The 13,556-nt window shown below is 35.9% G+C and overlaps 1 protein-coding gene across 2 annotated transcripts in view; it reads right to left on the reverse strand.

Moving 5' to 3' along the window:
- The window catches only part of LOC139797177 (signal recognition particle subunit SRP54), a 33,623-nt gene that overhangs the window by 18,441 nt on the left and 1,626 nt on the right, over positions 1 to 13,556 (reverse strand). The window contains exons 2-16 of one of the 2 annotated variants that reach the window (XM_071746133.1): positions 11,607 to 11,715; positions 10,823 to 10,914; positions 10,161 to 10,245; positions 9,351 to 9,455; positions 8,341 to 8,407; positions 8,180 to 8,237; positions 7,336 to 7,486; positions 6,319 to 6,467; positions 4,808 to 4,908; positions 4,612 to 4,698; positions 4,108 to 4,181; positions 3,768 to 3,876; positions 2,855 to 3,025; positions 2,338 to 2,433; positions 1,225 to 1,681 (exon numbers count right to left, since the gene is read on the reverse strand). In XM_071746133.1, the coding sequence (XP_071602234.1) occupies positions 1,590 to 1,681; positions 2,338 to 2,433; positions 2,855 to 3,025; positions 3,768 to 3,876; positions 4,108 to 4,181; positions 4,612 to 4,698; positions 4,808 to 4,908; positions 6,319 to 6,467; positions 7,336 to 7,486; positions 8,180 to 8,237; positions 8,341 to 8,407; positions 9,351 to 9,455; positions 10,161 to 10,245; positions 10,823 to 10,914; positions 11,607 to 11,684 (1,515 nt within the window). In that variant the 5' untranslated portion in view covers positions 11,685 to 11,715 and the 3' untranslated portion in view covers positions 1,225 to 1,589. Of the gene's footprint in view, positions 1 to 1,224; positions 1,682 to 2,337; positions 2,434 to 2,854; positions 3,026 to 3,767; positions 3,877 to 4,107; positions 4,182 to 4,611; positions 4,699 to 4,807; positions 4,909 to 6,318; positions 6,468 to 7,335; positions 7,487 to 8,179; positions 8,238 to 8,340; positions 8,408 to 9,350; positions 9,456 to 10,160; positions 10,246 to 10,822; positions 10,915 to 11,606; positions 11,716 to 13,556 lie in introns of those variants that run through there. The other variant, XM_071746135.1, reaches the window with a different exon arrangement.

The raw sequence follows: 13,556 nt of genomic DNA on the forward strand, positions 1-13,556 counted from the left end.
GAGAAAACTTTTCTGCAGAACACAGTGAGGTCCTGTGGGAAAGTACAAAAAGCCTAACCAAAGAAATGAAAAATGGTGCTGTGACAGCTGTTACTTATGGCACTGTTGGACAGTGTTTGACGTGGCCTCTCCCAGCCGGTGCAATCAACTCTCCAATTCAGAACACAGAATTGAGAGCATCAGTAACACCATCCCTTTTCTTTTCCTGCAACAACCTTAGGGTTTTCATCTACACATTGTGCACTGTAGGATCCATTAAAAAAAAATAAAAATATTACCCACATTTCCTAAAATTGTTTTCCTATAAAGCTGTGAGAGCATTTTATAGCTGCTCCTATGTAATTGAACTCCTCTTTGAAGTGCCTCCAACATTCTGGGTTTCTTTTGGTTTTGTTTTTACTTTCGTTTATTTGGGGTTTTTTTTGTTTTGTTTTTTAAAGAAACAAAAAAAAACAAACAAAAAGATCAAACAAAAACTTGAGATCTCTAGGCAATTATTCCAAACAGGCTCCAAAGTCTTCTCTATGTGGCATGCTAGGGTAAGAGTACTGCATTGCTATTTGCTTACTCCAGTGTATGCCTTAGGTTTAACAATTGACACATACTTTACAGGAAATGCCTTCCAAACTTGCCTGTGTCTCTGCCAAAACACAAGTGACACCTCTCTTCCCATCTGGTAGTAGTTTGGAAATTATGACTAAAATTAAATGGATGCAGTTAATTGAAAATAGAGTTAATTGTTACTAACTGGACAGTCTGACTGAGCCTGTCCAAAAGCACAGTTTTTGTCAGAGATCACTCCCCCCCTCTGTTTTAAATTCTAGCACAAAATTCCACCTAGTATGTATTGGAAATTATCTCCCTAAGAAAATAACTGCTAAGTTGTCAGCCAAGTATGAAGATTATCAGTGGTATCCAAGGCTGCCTGATATCAACATACCTGTGTATTTTCAGTCACTTCATTATGTACATGGAAATAAAGATACAATACTGGAAAAGAAAGTTTAGTACAAACCTGAGCACAGCACATATTCCTTCTAAAAATGCTCCAAGAAGAACACCCAAGAAGCAGCAGCAGATTTGCAATACTGAATTATTCTTATAATATCTATGCCAAGCATGAGCTACAGTCATGAGAAAAAAACAAAACCAGAAAACCTAAAAATAACCTCATTACATACCGATGAAGCAGTTACAGAAGAACTGAAGAAGCAGGCCATTCCCTTGTTTATAACCACTTACATTTTATTTTACAGAATATTTGTGACATTTTATGTTACTATAACCAAAGATTAGAGTTGTTTACAAATATAATGGCTGCCATTTGATGTAAACAATTAAAAAGTGTCTCTATTAAAATTTTACATCATGATTTTGTTTTATTAAATTGAATTACTCTTTGTGCCATCAGGTATTAGTGAAGAGGAACTAATTTAAGCAAAAATAGTTTCCAGAAATTAGATATAGAAACCGAGAAGCTGGAATAAGATTTCAAAAGACTACTCCTCCCATCACTGTAAAAAGAAAGCAAATTCGTTCACTGAAGTTGCAATTAAGAGTCAACCAAGTCCATTTTTATTAAGGCTTCTTTACATATTGTTGAATCCCATCATGCCTTTCATATTCCCAGCAGCACCTTGTTGAAACTGTCTCATCATTGACTGCAATCCTGCCATGCCACCTGCAGAAAATAAGTGAGAACACAGACCTGTTAAATAACCCTGAAGCACAACTATCTCGCTTCTGAGGCCTCATTACAACACACACACTATTTCTACAACATGCAAATTCAAAAAGCCCAAGACTGTCAAGCCAGGTTTAAATGGCTATCAGAAATGGACTACTGAGTGATTAACTACAGAAAGGCCTGCAAAACACCAAGCTTAAAACAGGTTTTAAGGTGACCTCGACAAAAGAAAAAACTTGGGAAGAATGACCATAACCAATTAGTCAGGTCCCAGTACAGAAGTCTTTATTTACAGCTGCTCTAACAAAAATTTATTATTTGAGGCAAATCTTTGAAGGGAAGAGAAGAACAGATTTGCTCATACTTTACTACACTCATACTTCAAGTCATCACTATACTGTTTCAGACACCACTCCGGTTGCTCATTTTGAGAGCTGAATGAAATGAAGTGAAGAGAGTAGATTAAGTGCTGCTAAGTGCAAAGCATTCATAACATATTGACTGAACGTCCTGACTCTTGTTAGAAAACCTAGAAGTACTTAACACTGGTACATAAAGAACACGTTCTCACATCACCTTCATGTCTATACTTAAAATACTCTGCTATAATTGGAAGTTATCACCTGAACCTGTAAAAAGCCAACACATACCCATATGATGAAGAACTCTTGGATCCATCATCTTTGCCATCTGTTGATTCAGTTTAGCCAGCTGAGATGGGTTCACATTCTTCGACATATCACCACCTGAAAAAAAAAAAGAGCAGCAACTGTAAGAAAGTGGATTAATATACAGGACTAAAATTAAAATAAATCAGAATTTACCATCCTAATTCTAGATAAAAATCCCCTCTAGTCTCTGATCAAATGTTAGGATCAACAGTCCCTGAACCCCATGTTGTTACTACAATGGTGACACCAGTCTGTTATGAAGTCTACACTGATAAAGCCAAACATCCCCCTCAGTCACTTTCACTGCTAAGTTACACATTACTGTCCTGAAGAGCAGTGCTGCTCTTATCACTAAGAGATTTCAAACATCATGAAAATGAATTAGCTAGAACTTACCTTGCCTTCCCCCAACACCTAATGAACATTTTAATATTCCCTCTGTGATCACACATCAAGTGACCTCCCCACTGAGTTAAATGTTTTTATTCTCTTTTACCTTTGAAAAGTCCTTTGATGCCTCCCATCTTTTTCACCATCTGTGCAAACTTAGTGTATTGGGTCAAAAGCTCCTGAACATCTCTGGTAGAAACACCTGAGCCTCTTGCTACTCTTTGGATTCTTCCTGGCTGCTTACTGAAAACTTTGGCACCATCTGTACTGTCAAGTTCTGCAATTACAGTGTGGGAAAGAAAAAGCCATTAGTTACTGACATTAGAATCTGTTATAACTTGTAGCAAACTTGTTCTCATTATATCTTAAGAATTTAGTTTTGAGCTAGAGAAAAAAACTTAGTTTTAAAAGTGACAATGCAGAATTTTACATAATTGAGATATAATATTCTGGGAAATAGTACTGAAAAGCTGTTGTGTTTGTATGCTAATTAGACAAAGTTGCCTGAATAAATCATGCTCCTGTCATACTTAGTCTTAAACCATATTAATGTGTTCAGCACTAGGGTAAGAGCATACTCTTACAAGAGTTATGGGTGGATTAGAAACAATACACCTGGAACTCCAGACACCAAGCTACTTCACCAAGTAAATTTGAGGCTGGGCAGGAAGAAAGAAAGCAATGACAGACAAAAGATGAATGTTGTTTATTTTGCAAGTGTAGAGTTAATTTTAAAAGCACAGTTGTAATACAACAACTAAAGATACATTAATTTCCAATAGAATACTTCAAAATCTCATCTATTCTACACAAGACAGGCCAGCAGACAACTGCCAAGGTACCTCTCAAATGTTTAGACTAGACACATAGGTACTCTGCCATTTTTAAGAGCAATAAATGCTCCTTGTCATTTTCTGTCACTGCCGATGCCGCTTTATGTCCAGATTGTTTCTAGAAAAATCTCTGTAGACAAACTTGTTCAACAATGGAGAAAAAACAGTGAGTGAAATTTGTTTTACCTTGGTCATTCATACTGTCCATTATAGTCATCAGTTTCTTTAGCCTTGCCATTGATTCCTGTTCATTGCCTTTACTCATGAAGTCAGTTCCAAAACCAGGGATCATACCCTTGTTTTAAAAGCAGAAAACAAAAGCTGTGTCAGAACAGTTAAAGCTAACAGCCAAAAATATAGACAGTAAGTTTTAATTCAGTATTTACTGCAGTAGGCAAATCATTTCACCTTTTTGAAAAACAAAGCACAAACTCTAACATCAATTTCAGTGAAGAACTTTAAGGTTACAGCACAACTTGATCAAATACAAATCAGAAAAAATGAAATTATTCTTTGGATAACTAACCAAGATCTGACTGAACGGTCCCATTTTCATGATGTTTTGGAATTGTTCATACATATCTCTTAATGTAAATTGACCTGAAATACAATTAAAAAAAAAAAGGTCACCAAGCATTTCAGTCTTCCTGTCCTTTCCCAATTCTTGTTTATATTTACAAGGTAAATACTAAACTTCTTAGATCAGTAGATAAATAAACCTCTACTAAATTGTTTCTCTACTGTAAACCTCTACTAAACCTCTAGCTAAATTGTTTCAAATGGCACACACTTAAGAGTTAAGCTAGTAATTCTGCAGTTATACTGTTACATTCTTGCAGATTTAACACCCAAAAAACCCTAACTCTATTTACTTGCCTGCCACCGTTGGTAGAGAAAGAAGAACCATTTTTCATGAAACACGTTACTTGTCTCTAACACATGACAAATTAAATTAGTGGCCTACATCTCTCCAAGAACCTGTCATGATTATGGTAATACACCTACTATTCAGGCCTAGGGAATAACTTACCATGTTTGAGCTTTTCTATGAGTGCTTCATTGTCATCCAACTTTAACTCATTTACTTTATCTATCAATCCTTCAATATCACCCATACCTGGAAAAAGAACAAATAGCACTGAAGTTAGCATAAAAAACAGTTACACTTTGATTTTCTATTATCCAGTTCAAAGCATCTTTTGAGTACATTTGTACGTGGTACATACCAAGAAGTTTGCTGATGAAAGGCTGTGTTTTAAAGGGTTCAAAGTCATCTATGTGTTCTCCAGTTCCAATAAAAATAATAGGACTCTTCGTGGCAGCAACTCTGCAGTAAAATATACTTTATGAAATGGCCTCTGAAAAACCACCTATCTTTTGTACTACCTATTAACATAATGAACTAGGCACCATCAATGCAATGCATCCTCTCTTTCATACTCCTCAAACTACCAATTCAAAAACATTGAGCAATTAGGATTAGTAGCTGAGAGTAGCTGGCAAGATGTTTCTGTATGTAGTACTTTGTAAAATACAAACTGTTCTGAAAAACCATCAACAGAATAGAGGTTGCTCATTTTCATTGCTAAATTTAAGAAACTTGGAAGAAAAATAAAATCATCTCCATTTTATCATAATATTCAGTGATCAGATGAAACAGTAATTGATTACTTTTTTTAATCTGTAGATACTTCCTACAGACAGCAATCTCATTTTCAAAACAGGGAAAAAAGCTTGAAATCAGAACTTTCCCAATTGGTACTAGCTTTTAGATTAACTCAGCTTCCAGTCTTCATAAAGTCTACAGAAGTCTACAGTCTACACTTAATGCATAAAAGCACAACTGCAGCAACTGAAACAAGTTTTTCACATTTTCAGTTTGCTCTTAAGTTTATTATTTCCGTCACAATGCTATAAACAACAGCAAACTACATATGGCAGTTTGTGAACTCTAACACTCAGTATCAAAATCAGAGAGTGATTTAGTAGGTAGGTCCCAGTTAACTTTGGCTGTTTTGACAAATGATGTCAGGTCAGTACAAGCTATGTCACTGACACACAGCTAGAGATAAGTCTGACATGCCATCATAAAAGGCTGTACAAAAATGTAACATCTTCTAGTCAATACAGTCTGTCAAGATGCAGCACATGGTAAGCACACCAAGAATAGAATTCAAGGTTGTATAATTGCAGACTGATTTTTTTAGCAAATTGCTAGACACTGGATATCTAGAGGTTTTACTTGCATCAGTTTTAAGGCCATTAGATATGACTACCTATTTTTCCCCTTCTGGAAAAAAATCTTGGGCACTAAACAAGAAGCAAAACTTTTCAGGTAAGCCATACCTATTAAGTTCAAATTTATATTTGTTTTAAAAATACCAGATACACAAAATGTAATAAATATAATAAATATAAATATATATAAAAAAATATAAAAAATATATAAAAAATAAATATAATAAATATAATTGCTCAATGCTGTTTTAAGAAGACAGAAGTCTGTCATGTGTCAATACACACTACTGTTTTGGAAATACACCATAACCAATTCTGACCAATGTTAAATATTGATGAGGGATCTTATCTACCAGAAGGAGGGTAAAAACATCCCTGTTACTGGTTTAAATGTCAGATTCAGTGCAGTTTGAGAGTTTCACAGGAGAGGTTTCTGTGAGACACTAACATTTCATCACATTCACTCATGGCCAGGTCACTTTCATATCACAATACTTACGCACTAAGAGCTCCACCTCCTTTTGCATGTCCATCAAGCTTAGTAACAATAACAGAAGCTACATCTACTTTATCTTTGAAAGCTTTAGCTTGAGCTTCACAAGCTTGCCCAATGGAAGCATCCATCACATAAACAATGTTATCTGGTTGCTAGGAGAAATAAGAGGTTAAAAAAAATTATTTCCTGCATCCTTAAACAGTGTTCATGCATTCTGTTCACTAGAAGAACCTACTGCATAACAGTCTGTAAGGGCTGTGCAGTTTAAAACAAAAGGGTAACCATTTTATGATGAGTATTGTCTAAGGACTATCTGAAAATTCTGGTGCTGTAATACTATGTGGAAGATTTATCTACAACACAGAATATTAGAATTTAATGGATTATTATTTATGCTTTGAGTGATTTTAGCCAGTATCTGAGACAATTAGCTAATTGTTAGTAGATACTAACATCTTCCATTTACATTAAGAGCTTTTAGACATCCATCCATTCCTCTGAAAACAAGTTAGCAACCAGCAGGAGTTGTGTGGTAAGTGTCGTACTGGCATGCAAGACCACAACAAATACCCAGACTTTTTATCCCTACAAGAAACAGCAGCTTTGTTTACATATCAAAACTGTTGAAAGTTATCCAATTATCTTTGCTGTTTCAGGGCAATTATTCATGGCAATCAAAGAAAATGCAGTACACTTAACTACAGAAAACCAGATCAGACTGATTCTTTTATCTAGTTTCTCAATGCAAAGATCCTGAAAAGCAAAGTTAAAGCCAGAATGGTAGTCTAGTTATGTACTAGCACCCTTGAATTACAGATACAGTAATCAAAACTGACACTACCAAGCATTGATAATCCAGTCCTTGTCTACTCATAAACATTTTTAATTTCTAGTATAATCTAGGAGTTAGTGTTGATGCATTCCAGAGGAGCAAAAACCACACAGAACATTAGAGATAAACATAAACAAATTGGAGCAAACTACTGTAACAGAGGCTATTTATTTCTTGACACTACTCACTATGGCATTAGCAACTTGCAACATTTCTTCAAACAGAGAGTCTTCCTGTTTGTGACGTCCACTTGTGTCAACAATTATTATTTCAAAGTTTTCATTCTTAAATTTCTCAACACCTTCTGAGGCAATAATTACAGGATCCATTTCTGTGTAACTGATCACAAAAACAAACATACATATATATGTATATCTCCAATTCCATGTTGCCAAAGAAGCTAACTCAAGCTTTCACCACTCGACTGTACACTTGCTAATGTTAAATCTACCTGGATCTCAAGAGCACCTTCCTCTTATGTTAGGCCAAAACTGACAAAAATTACACATTCCAAAGCCATTTGTCTCTACTATTCAGTCAACTGAAGCACAAAGGACTGTTTGTCTCATTTGCTGAGGACTGCACAAAGTTCTACAAGCCCTTCTCTAAGATTTAACTGTGCACCTAGATAGTGCACATCCACTGAAGCACTGGGGAAAAGTTATTTTACTGCTTTATAAAATCTACTTCAGGTCTACTGCTGCCTTTACTTGACAATAAAAATTAAGGCTCAAAAATAAAAACCATTCTTTCATCTGTAAGGATATTTTCTGAAAATCTGAATGTATCTGGTAAAGGCCTATAAACTGCTATACACTAATACAGCATTCTAGGGAATTAACCCCAGATGCCTGATCTCTTCTTACACTCTTCCTACCTGCTACTACTGAACTCAGCAGAATTGTCAGCTGCAATTATAATAAAATCTAAGTATTTAGGCAACACTGAATGGGGCTTAGTGCAAGATGTACAATAAGGAACACATTGTTGGCAGTTGAATCATTCTCCAAAATGATTCTGAATGCTGCTTACCTCCCATAAAAGGGAATTCTTGCTTTTGTGGCATTCTGCTTTAACTGGTCAAAAGCACCTGTAAGACAGGTATAGTCAGGGGACTATTTTAAAAATAATAAAAAAAAAATAATCAATTAAGTATCAGAGATGAAGAACCACATCAATAAAGACTACATTACCTGCTCTGTATGTGTCTGCACATATCAAACATGTCTTCCAGCCTTTCCTCTGATAGAAGTATGCTAACTGTGAAAAGAAATCCAAACCAAGTAGTTACAGCAAAATCTCACCAGAAAGCACAACACTGTGTAATAGCTTCCAGTCACTGAAATACACACAGAGGTTACTAAGTCAAGGCAGCCTTACTGTAACTGAGACAACTTAGTAACACTGTAAAAGTATCAAATATTAACATCTCTGTTACTAGAGTATGTTATACAAATAATTACTAATGGTGAGATGAAACAGCTGCTGATTCTGCTTCTGATTTCAGTCTTCTGAGCTAGGAATATTTGACTGGCCAAAAACAAACTTTCAAAATATAGTTCACCTACAAAAGCACTAGGAAAGTCTTATGAAATCAGAGCAGTGGTACATTTGGTATAGCCTATGTCTGACCCTCAGCTGCAGATGTTGGAAAAAGAATGATGCAACTTTGTTGCTTTTTCCAGCAGGATAACTATTGTCTCAGCAACCATCATAAATAGGTTAAACATTGAGCCAAAGCATTCTTTTTAGCCTTAAAAATAAAAATACAAATCCTCAATAAATCTGAGTCTGCAAGAGGTTTCACACCATCCACTCATCCTCGAGTTATCTAACACAGAGGCCAACTTCCACTGGTTCCCCTGAATAAGTAGTGGAATGAGGTAGGCTCCATCCATAGTACTAGTATTAAACCCAGAAAGCAAATAATAGAAAGATTCTTTCTTACCCATATACAGTATTGTTTCAAGAGGTTAGTTGTAAAAAAAAACCTTTCAAGGAAGTCTTACAAGACATAAATTGTCCCAAAAGAATATTAATTTGGACATTCATCTAATCTTAGAACATTGTAATCAGTTAGTACTTCCCTACTAATAGAAACAGCACAAATCACAAGCAAATCCCACCAAAGGAGTCCCCTGAGCACCACCTCCCCAAAGAAAAAAAAAAAACCACCCACACAAACTGAATCAGTGCAAGTTACCTTTGAACAGGTTGTTGTTTTACCACTTCCTTGTAAACCAACAAACATGATAATATTCTGTTTTCCTTTTGTAGGTGTCCATGCTTTGACTCCAGGATCCACGAGCTAAAGAACAAAGCACAGAAGTCAGTGTCACAGCCATGCTAAATGCTTGGTTTTATATTGAATAGAGCAAACCAATTTTTGTACATTCTAGTATCAATTTTGCTTAGATGCTTGCTGATTTACAGTGAATAGCAACAGCCCATGCAAGATATCTACAGTCTTATGCATAGTAGCCTATATAGTGCTATATATAATAATTCAGTAACAGTATTAATTTCTTTCTAACACCAGCACAGAAACGTGCTGGTAACCAAAGGGGAATAGCTCCACCCCACTATCACTGCTCAATATGGACCTCTTTTGGTCAGAATCCTATGGTACAAAAGACTTTTTAGAGTTCCTGCCTTACTTCTGAAGTTGAAGGTGCATACAACCCAGAGCTCCATCCTATAGCTGGTAGGTAACAGAGTACAACAGAACAAGAATCTGTGTTCTTAACTGGGCAGATGACAGAATACTTCTACCCAGGTGCTGATCTGACCAAGCAGGCAGAACTTGAAGCTTAATTTGTAGTTACTCAGAGATGCCCAGGAAGTAGTTGGAATCAGAACACTACTGTTTGCAACAGTAAGAAACCTTAATACAGAAAGCATCACTGCAGGTACCACACAACAACCTTAAAGCTTGGCTTGCTGCAGTACTGCTTCCACATCCCAGGCTATACAAGAGAAGTGGCATAGTACAGAATTTTAAGGTAGGTCCTACCTTAACAAGTTCCTTAAAAACAGCATGCTGAATCATTTTTCTTTTGTTAAGGCCAGATGCCATTTCTTCAAGATCAATTGCAGACCTGAGTTTAGGAAAACCATGAAACACTATCATAATTTAAACCACCCCTTTAAACAAGTAATAAAGGAAGTCTTTGCAATTAGAAAAATTCTCTGATTTGCCTTCAGTTCAGATGACAGGATGTATGCATGCACTGGAGATATCACTTTTGCATGCAGGAAAAAACAGGTTTCTAAAATACTTGCATCTTTCAGACTTGCATCTGCTTGAATTACACATCTGAAAATAGCCAAGGTAACAGTACTGGTCATATACACAGATCTATTTATATCCAGAAAAGAACATGTGAAGATGAGGTGTCCAGGAAGTAATAAAGAACTTGTTTATTATACCACTCAACTGATGACAGGGATTTTTTTTTTTGAAAAAAGACTATTACAGCAATAACTGGCTAAATTTGACAAAGATTCTTCTGATGGAACTTGCCAGACATTTAAACTGTATTTGTATAACTATATAACTACATTAAAGGCAAACTGCGTGTGTCTAAGAGAAACATAAAAGTTATTCTTCTGTAACCACAAATTACAACTTTCACAAGCATTGGAAGTTAAATCTATTTTTGTTATTTCACTTACTTGACATTTTCTCTGAGCTGCTTCACAAGCTTAATATTAACATCAGCTTCCAGTAATGCTGTACATACTTCTTTTAACATGGCATTTAAAACCTTTGGAGTATAAAAGAAAAATGGTTTTACAATGAACAGTATTGACCAGATCAGTATCAGTTCAAAATCAAAGTGAAAATGTTCTTATATTATAATCAAGGCTTTAGCAAACTAAATGCATGCAGTCCTACTGTTACTTTGACTGCCACAAGAAGAGTCTATGCATTTGTTTAGAATTAATAAATGAAATTTAAATTTGAAAGGGTAATACTGGAGAACAAGGGCTTCCAATTTGTAGTAAGCACACTATAACCATGTAACACAGTCCATTAGGGACCATTGTAGGGTAACCAGATTCCTAAACTTCCTCTCAGTTCCACACTTCAGCTTCTAGCAGCCTCGTACACTTCTCCATAGTCCAGCTGTGCACACATACATAAATCAGAGCACTATATGTAGTCTCACAGCCTACCTCTCCACTTTGGTACATACTGCCTCCTCCAGCATCACCTCCTCAAAACACTCTGTTCTGTAAACACAGCCATGGGGCTCAAGGTCCCTTTGACCTGAAGTGATTATACATCTCTAAATCTGGTTTTTATTTTTGGCAGTAATAGCAGGGGATTAAAACATCTAGCTAGAAATGTACTTGAACAAAGAAGCCTCAGAAAACATCAACTTACTTCAAACATCAGCCTTTGAGAACTTTATCTCAGGACTTTGCATTCTGAACCTGAGCAGACACCACCTACCTCTTCATTGATAATCGTAGCATTGCTCAGGGAGCGCAGCGCTGAAGTTATTTTCCTTCCAAGATCTGCTAGGACCATTTTGGCAGCTTCAGGTACAACTCAGGAGAATCTGGAAAAGAAACACTCAGTTTAAAACTAGTTGAAGCTATGCCTTTGCAAATTTATTACTCCAGTGTATTTTAGGCTAAGAAACCTGCTTTGCATTCCAGAAAGTGCATGAGTTTTACATTTTAAGAGTTATTTTAAGGAAATATTGGCCTGAAGTTAATTTTAGGCTATCCTGATGGCCTACTTAGAAACAGATACCACACTGCAATTAGAAAGTATTTCACTGTCTGGACTATTTGAGCATTGAATTCATAATGAAAGAACAGTCCAGACAGACTTCCAGAAAGAACACAAACTGCTTTTTATCTTCTGATCAGCAATATGCTACATGACAGAATAAAATCAAAGAGAACAGCCTAGAATTTCTGCATTCTGTGAAGAAAGTGTGATCAGAAGCGAAGTCTTTTTGCCAGCAAAATTGAACATTCACTAGTTCACTATTTTCCCCTTTTTTCAGTAATCTTACAAACACACTTGCATTTCATTAAGCAAAATTTACATTGTATTTTAAATAGCTTTATTGGAAAGCCAGACTAATTTTGTTCACTACAGACATATATCTTAAATAAAAGCATACCACAACTTACAGTTAATAAACCATAAAAAGTTAATTTCTAAAAGGTATGCATAAGCTAATCAAAATGCTAAACTACCCCACCTCCTATATAAGGTGGCAAGATATTCAGAACATGTAGCAGACACAGAAACCTAAAATTCTGATACCAGGCAACCCAAAATTTGTCTCAAGAGCAAAAAAGTTGCAACACCATAGTTACTGCTGAAATGGCACACTTCAGATACTTCTTGTTTATCTTCTAATTTCGCAGCTGTTTTCTTGTACCCAGCTGAAACCATTCCCTTGCTGATAACTGAATTCAGCATTTCATGTTTGAGTTCTTCCTTTCAGAACTCAAAGCAAACTCCCCAATAATGGCAGCCTCTGTAATCAAAGTAGCTGACAGTTTTCAAGATTTCTGGGACTTGGTCTCCCTTCAAGTAATAGAAAAGGAAAACAAGAAAGGCTGGTCCCTCTGATGAAACGAAGACCACATCATTATCTACATTCTTATTTTACTTGAGCGTGGAGCCCAACCTAGGTAAGATAGAAAGAAACTCAGCTGAGAGTTACTAGATGCACAGGCCCCAGAAAGCAAGATTTGTGATGTGCTTATAAGCAAGTACAAAGACATATTCCAAAGCAGGTAAACCAAGTCACCCTTGTAAGTCAACTTCCTGAGTGATTTGTATAATTGGGAGTTAATACTGTCACAAATTTGGCAGATTAAAACAAGAAACAGCAAAAAACAAACAAACAAACAAAAAAACCAAGTCAGTTCAACCCCTCTGTTACTAGGGCTAAAACACAGAACAAAGTCTCCACAAGTTTCAGAGGATGTAGCATAAATAAACCCAGTCTAAGCACAGTCCTCAGGGGTAGCAAACGATGCAAATAAATATATTTACACATTTGAGATTGAATTGAGATTGGAATTGAGAGGCAATTCCAAAGTGTTATGCCTTATCATCCCATCTTGATACTTCATTAAAAATTAGTCTATGGTTCCTAGCGACTCTACCCATAAAATATTTGCAGATCAGTACACTAATATGTACAAAGCTACATCTTCTTATTTTTATGGAAGAAGACTTCTACATGATATGTTAAGTAGGAAAACTCCAAATTTTCCTTATGAGGTATCCAAGTCTTGCATAATAATTCTGAAAGAGCGTTATCACCAACATGATCTACTGAAGAGTGTCAGCAAAACAGCTGTTCAAAATGTACAAAAAACATTATTTGTAACTTCCCATGAAAATCACAGCACAAAAAAAGTCTATTTT

This window comes from Heliangelus exortis, chromosome 5 (genome assembly GCF_036169615.1).
Source record: "Heliangelus exortis chromosome 5, bHelExo1.hap1, whole genome shotgun sequence".
Classification (NCBI taxonomy): domain Eukaryota; kingdom Metazoa; phylum Chordata; class Aves; order Apodiformes; family Trochilidae; genus Heliangelus; species Heliangelus exortis.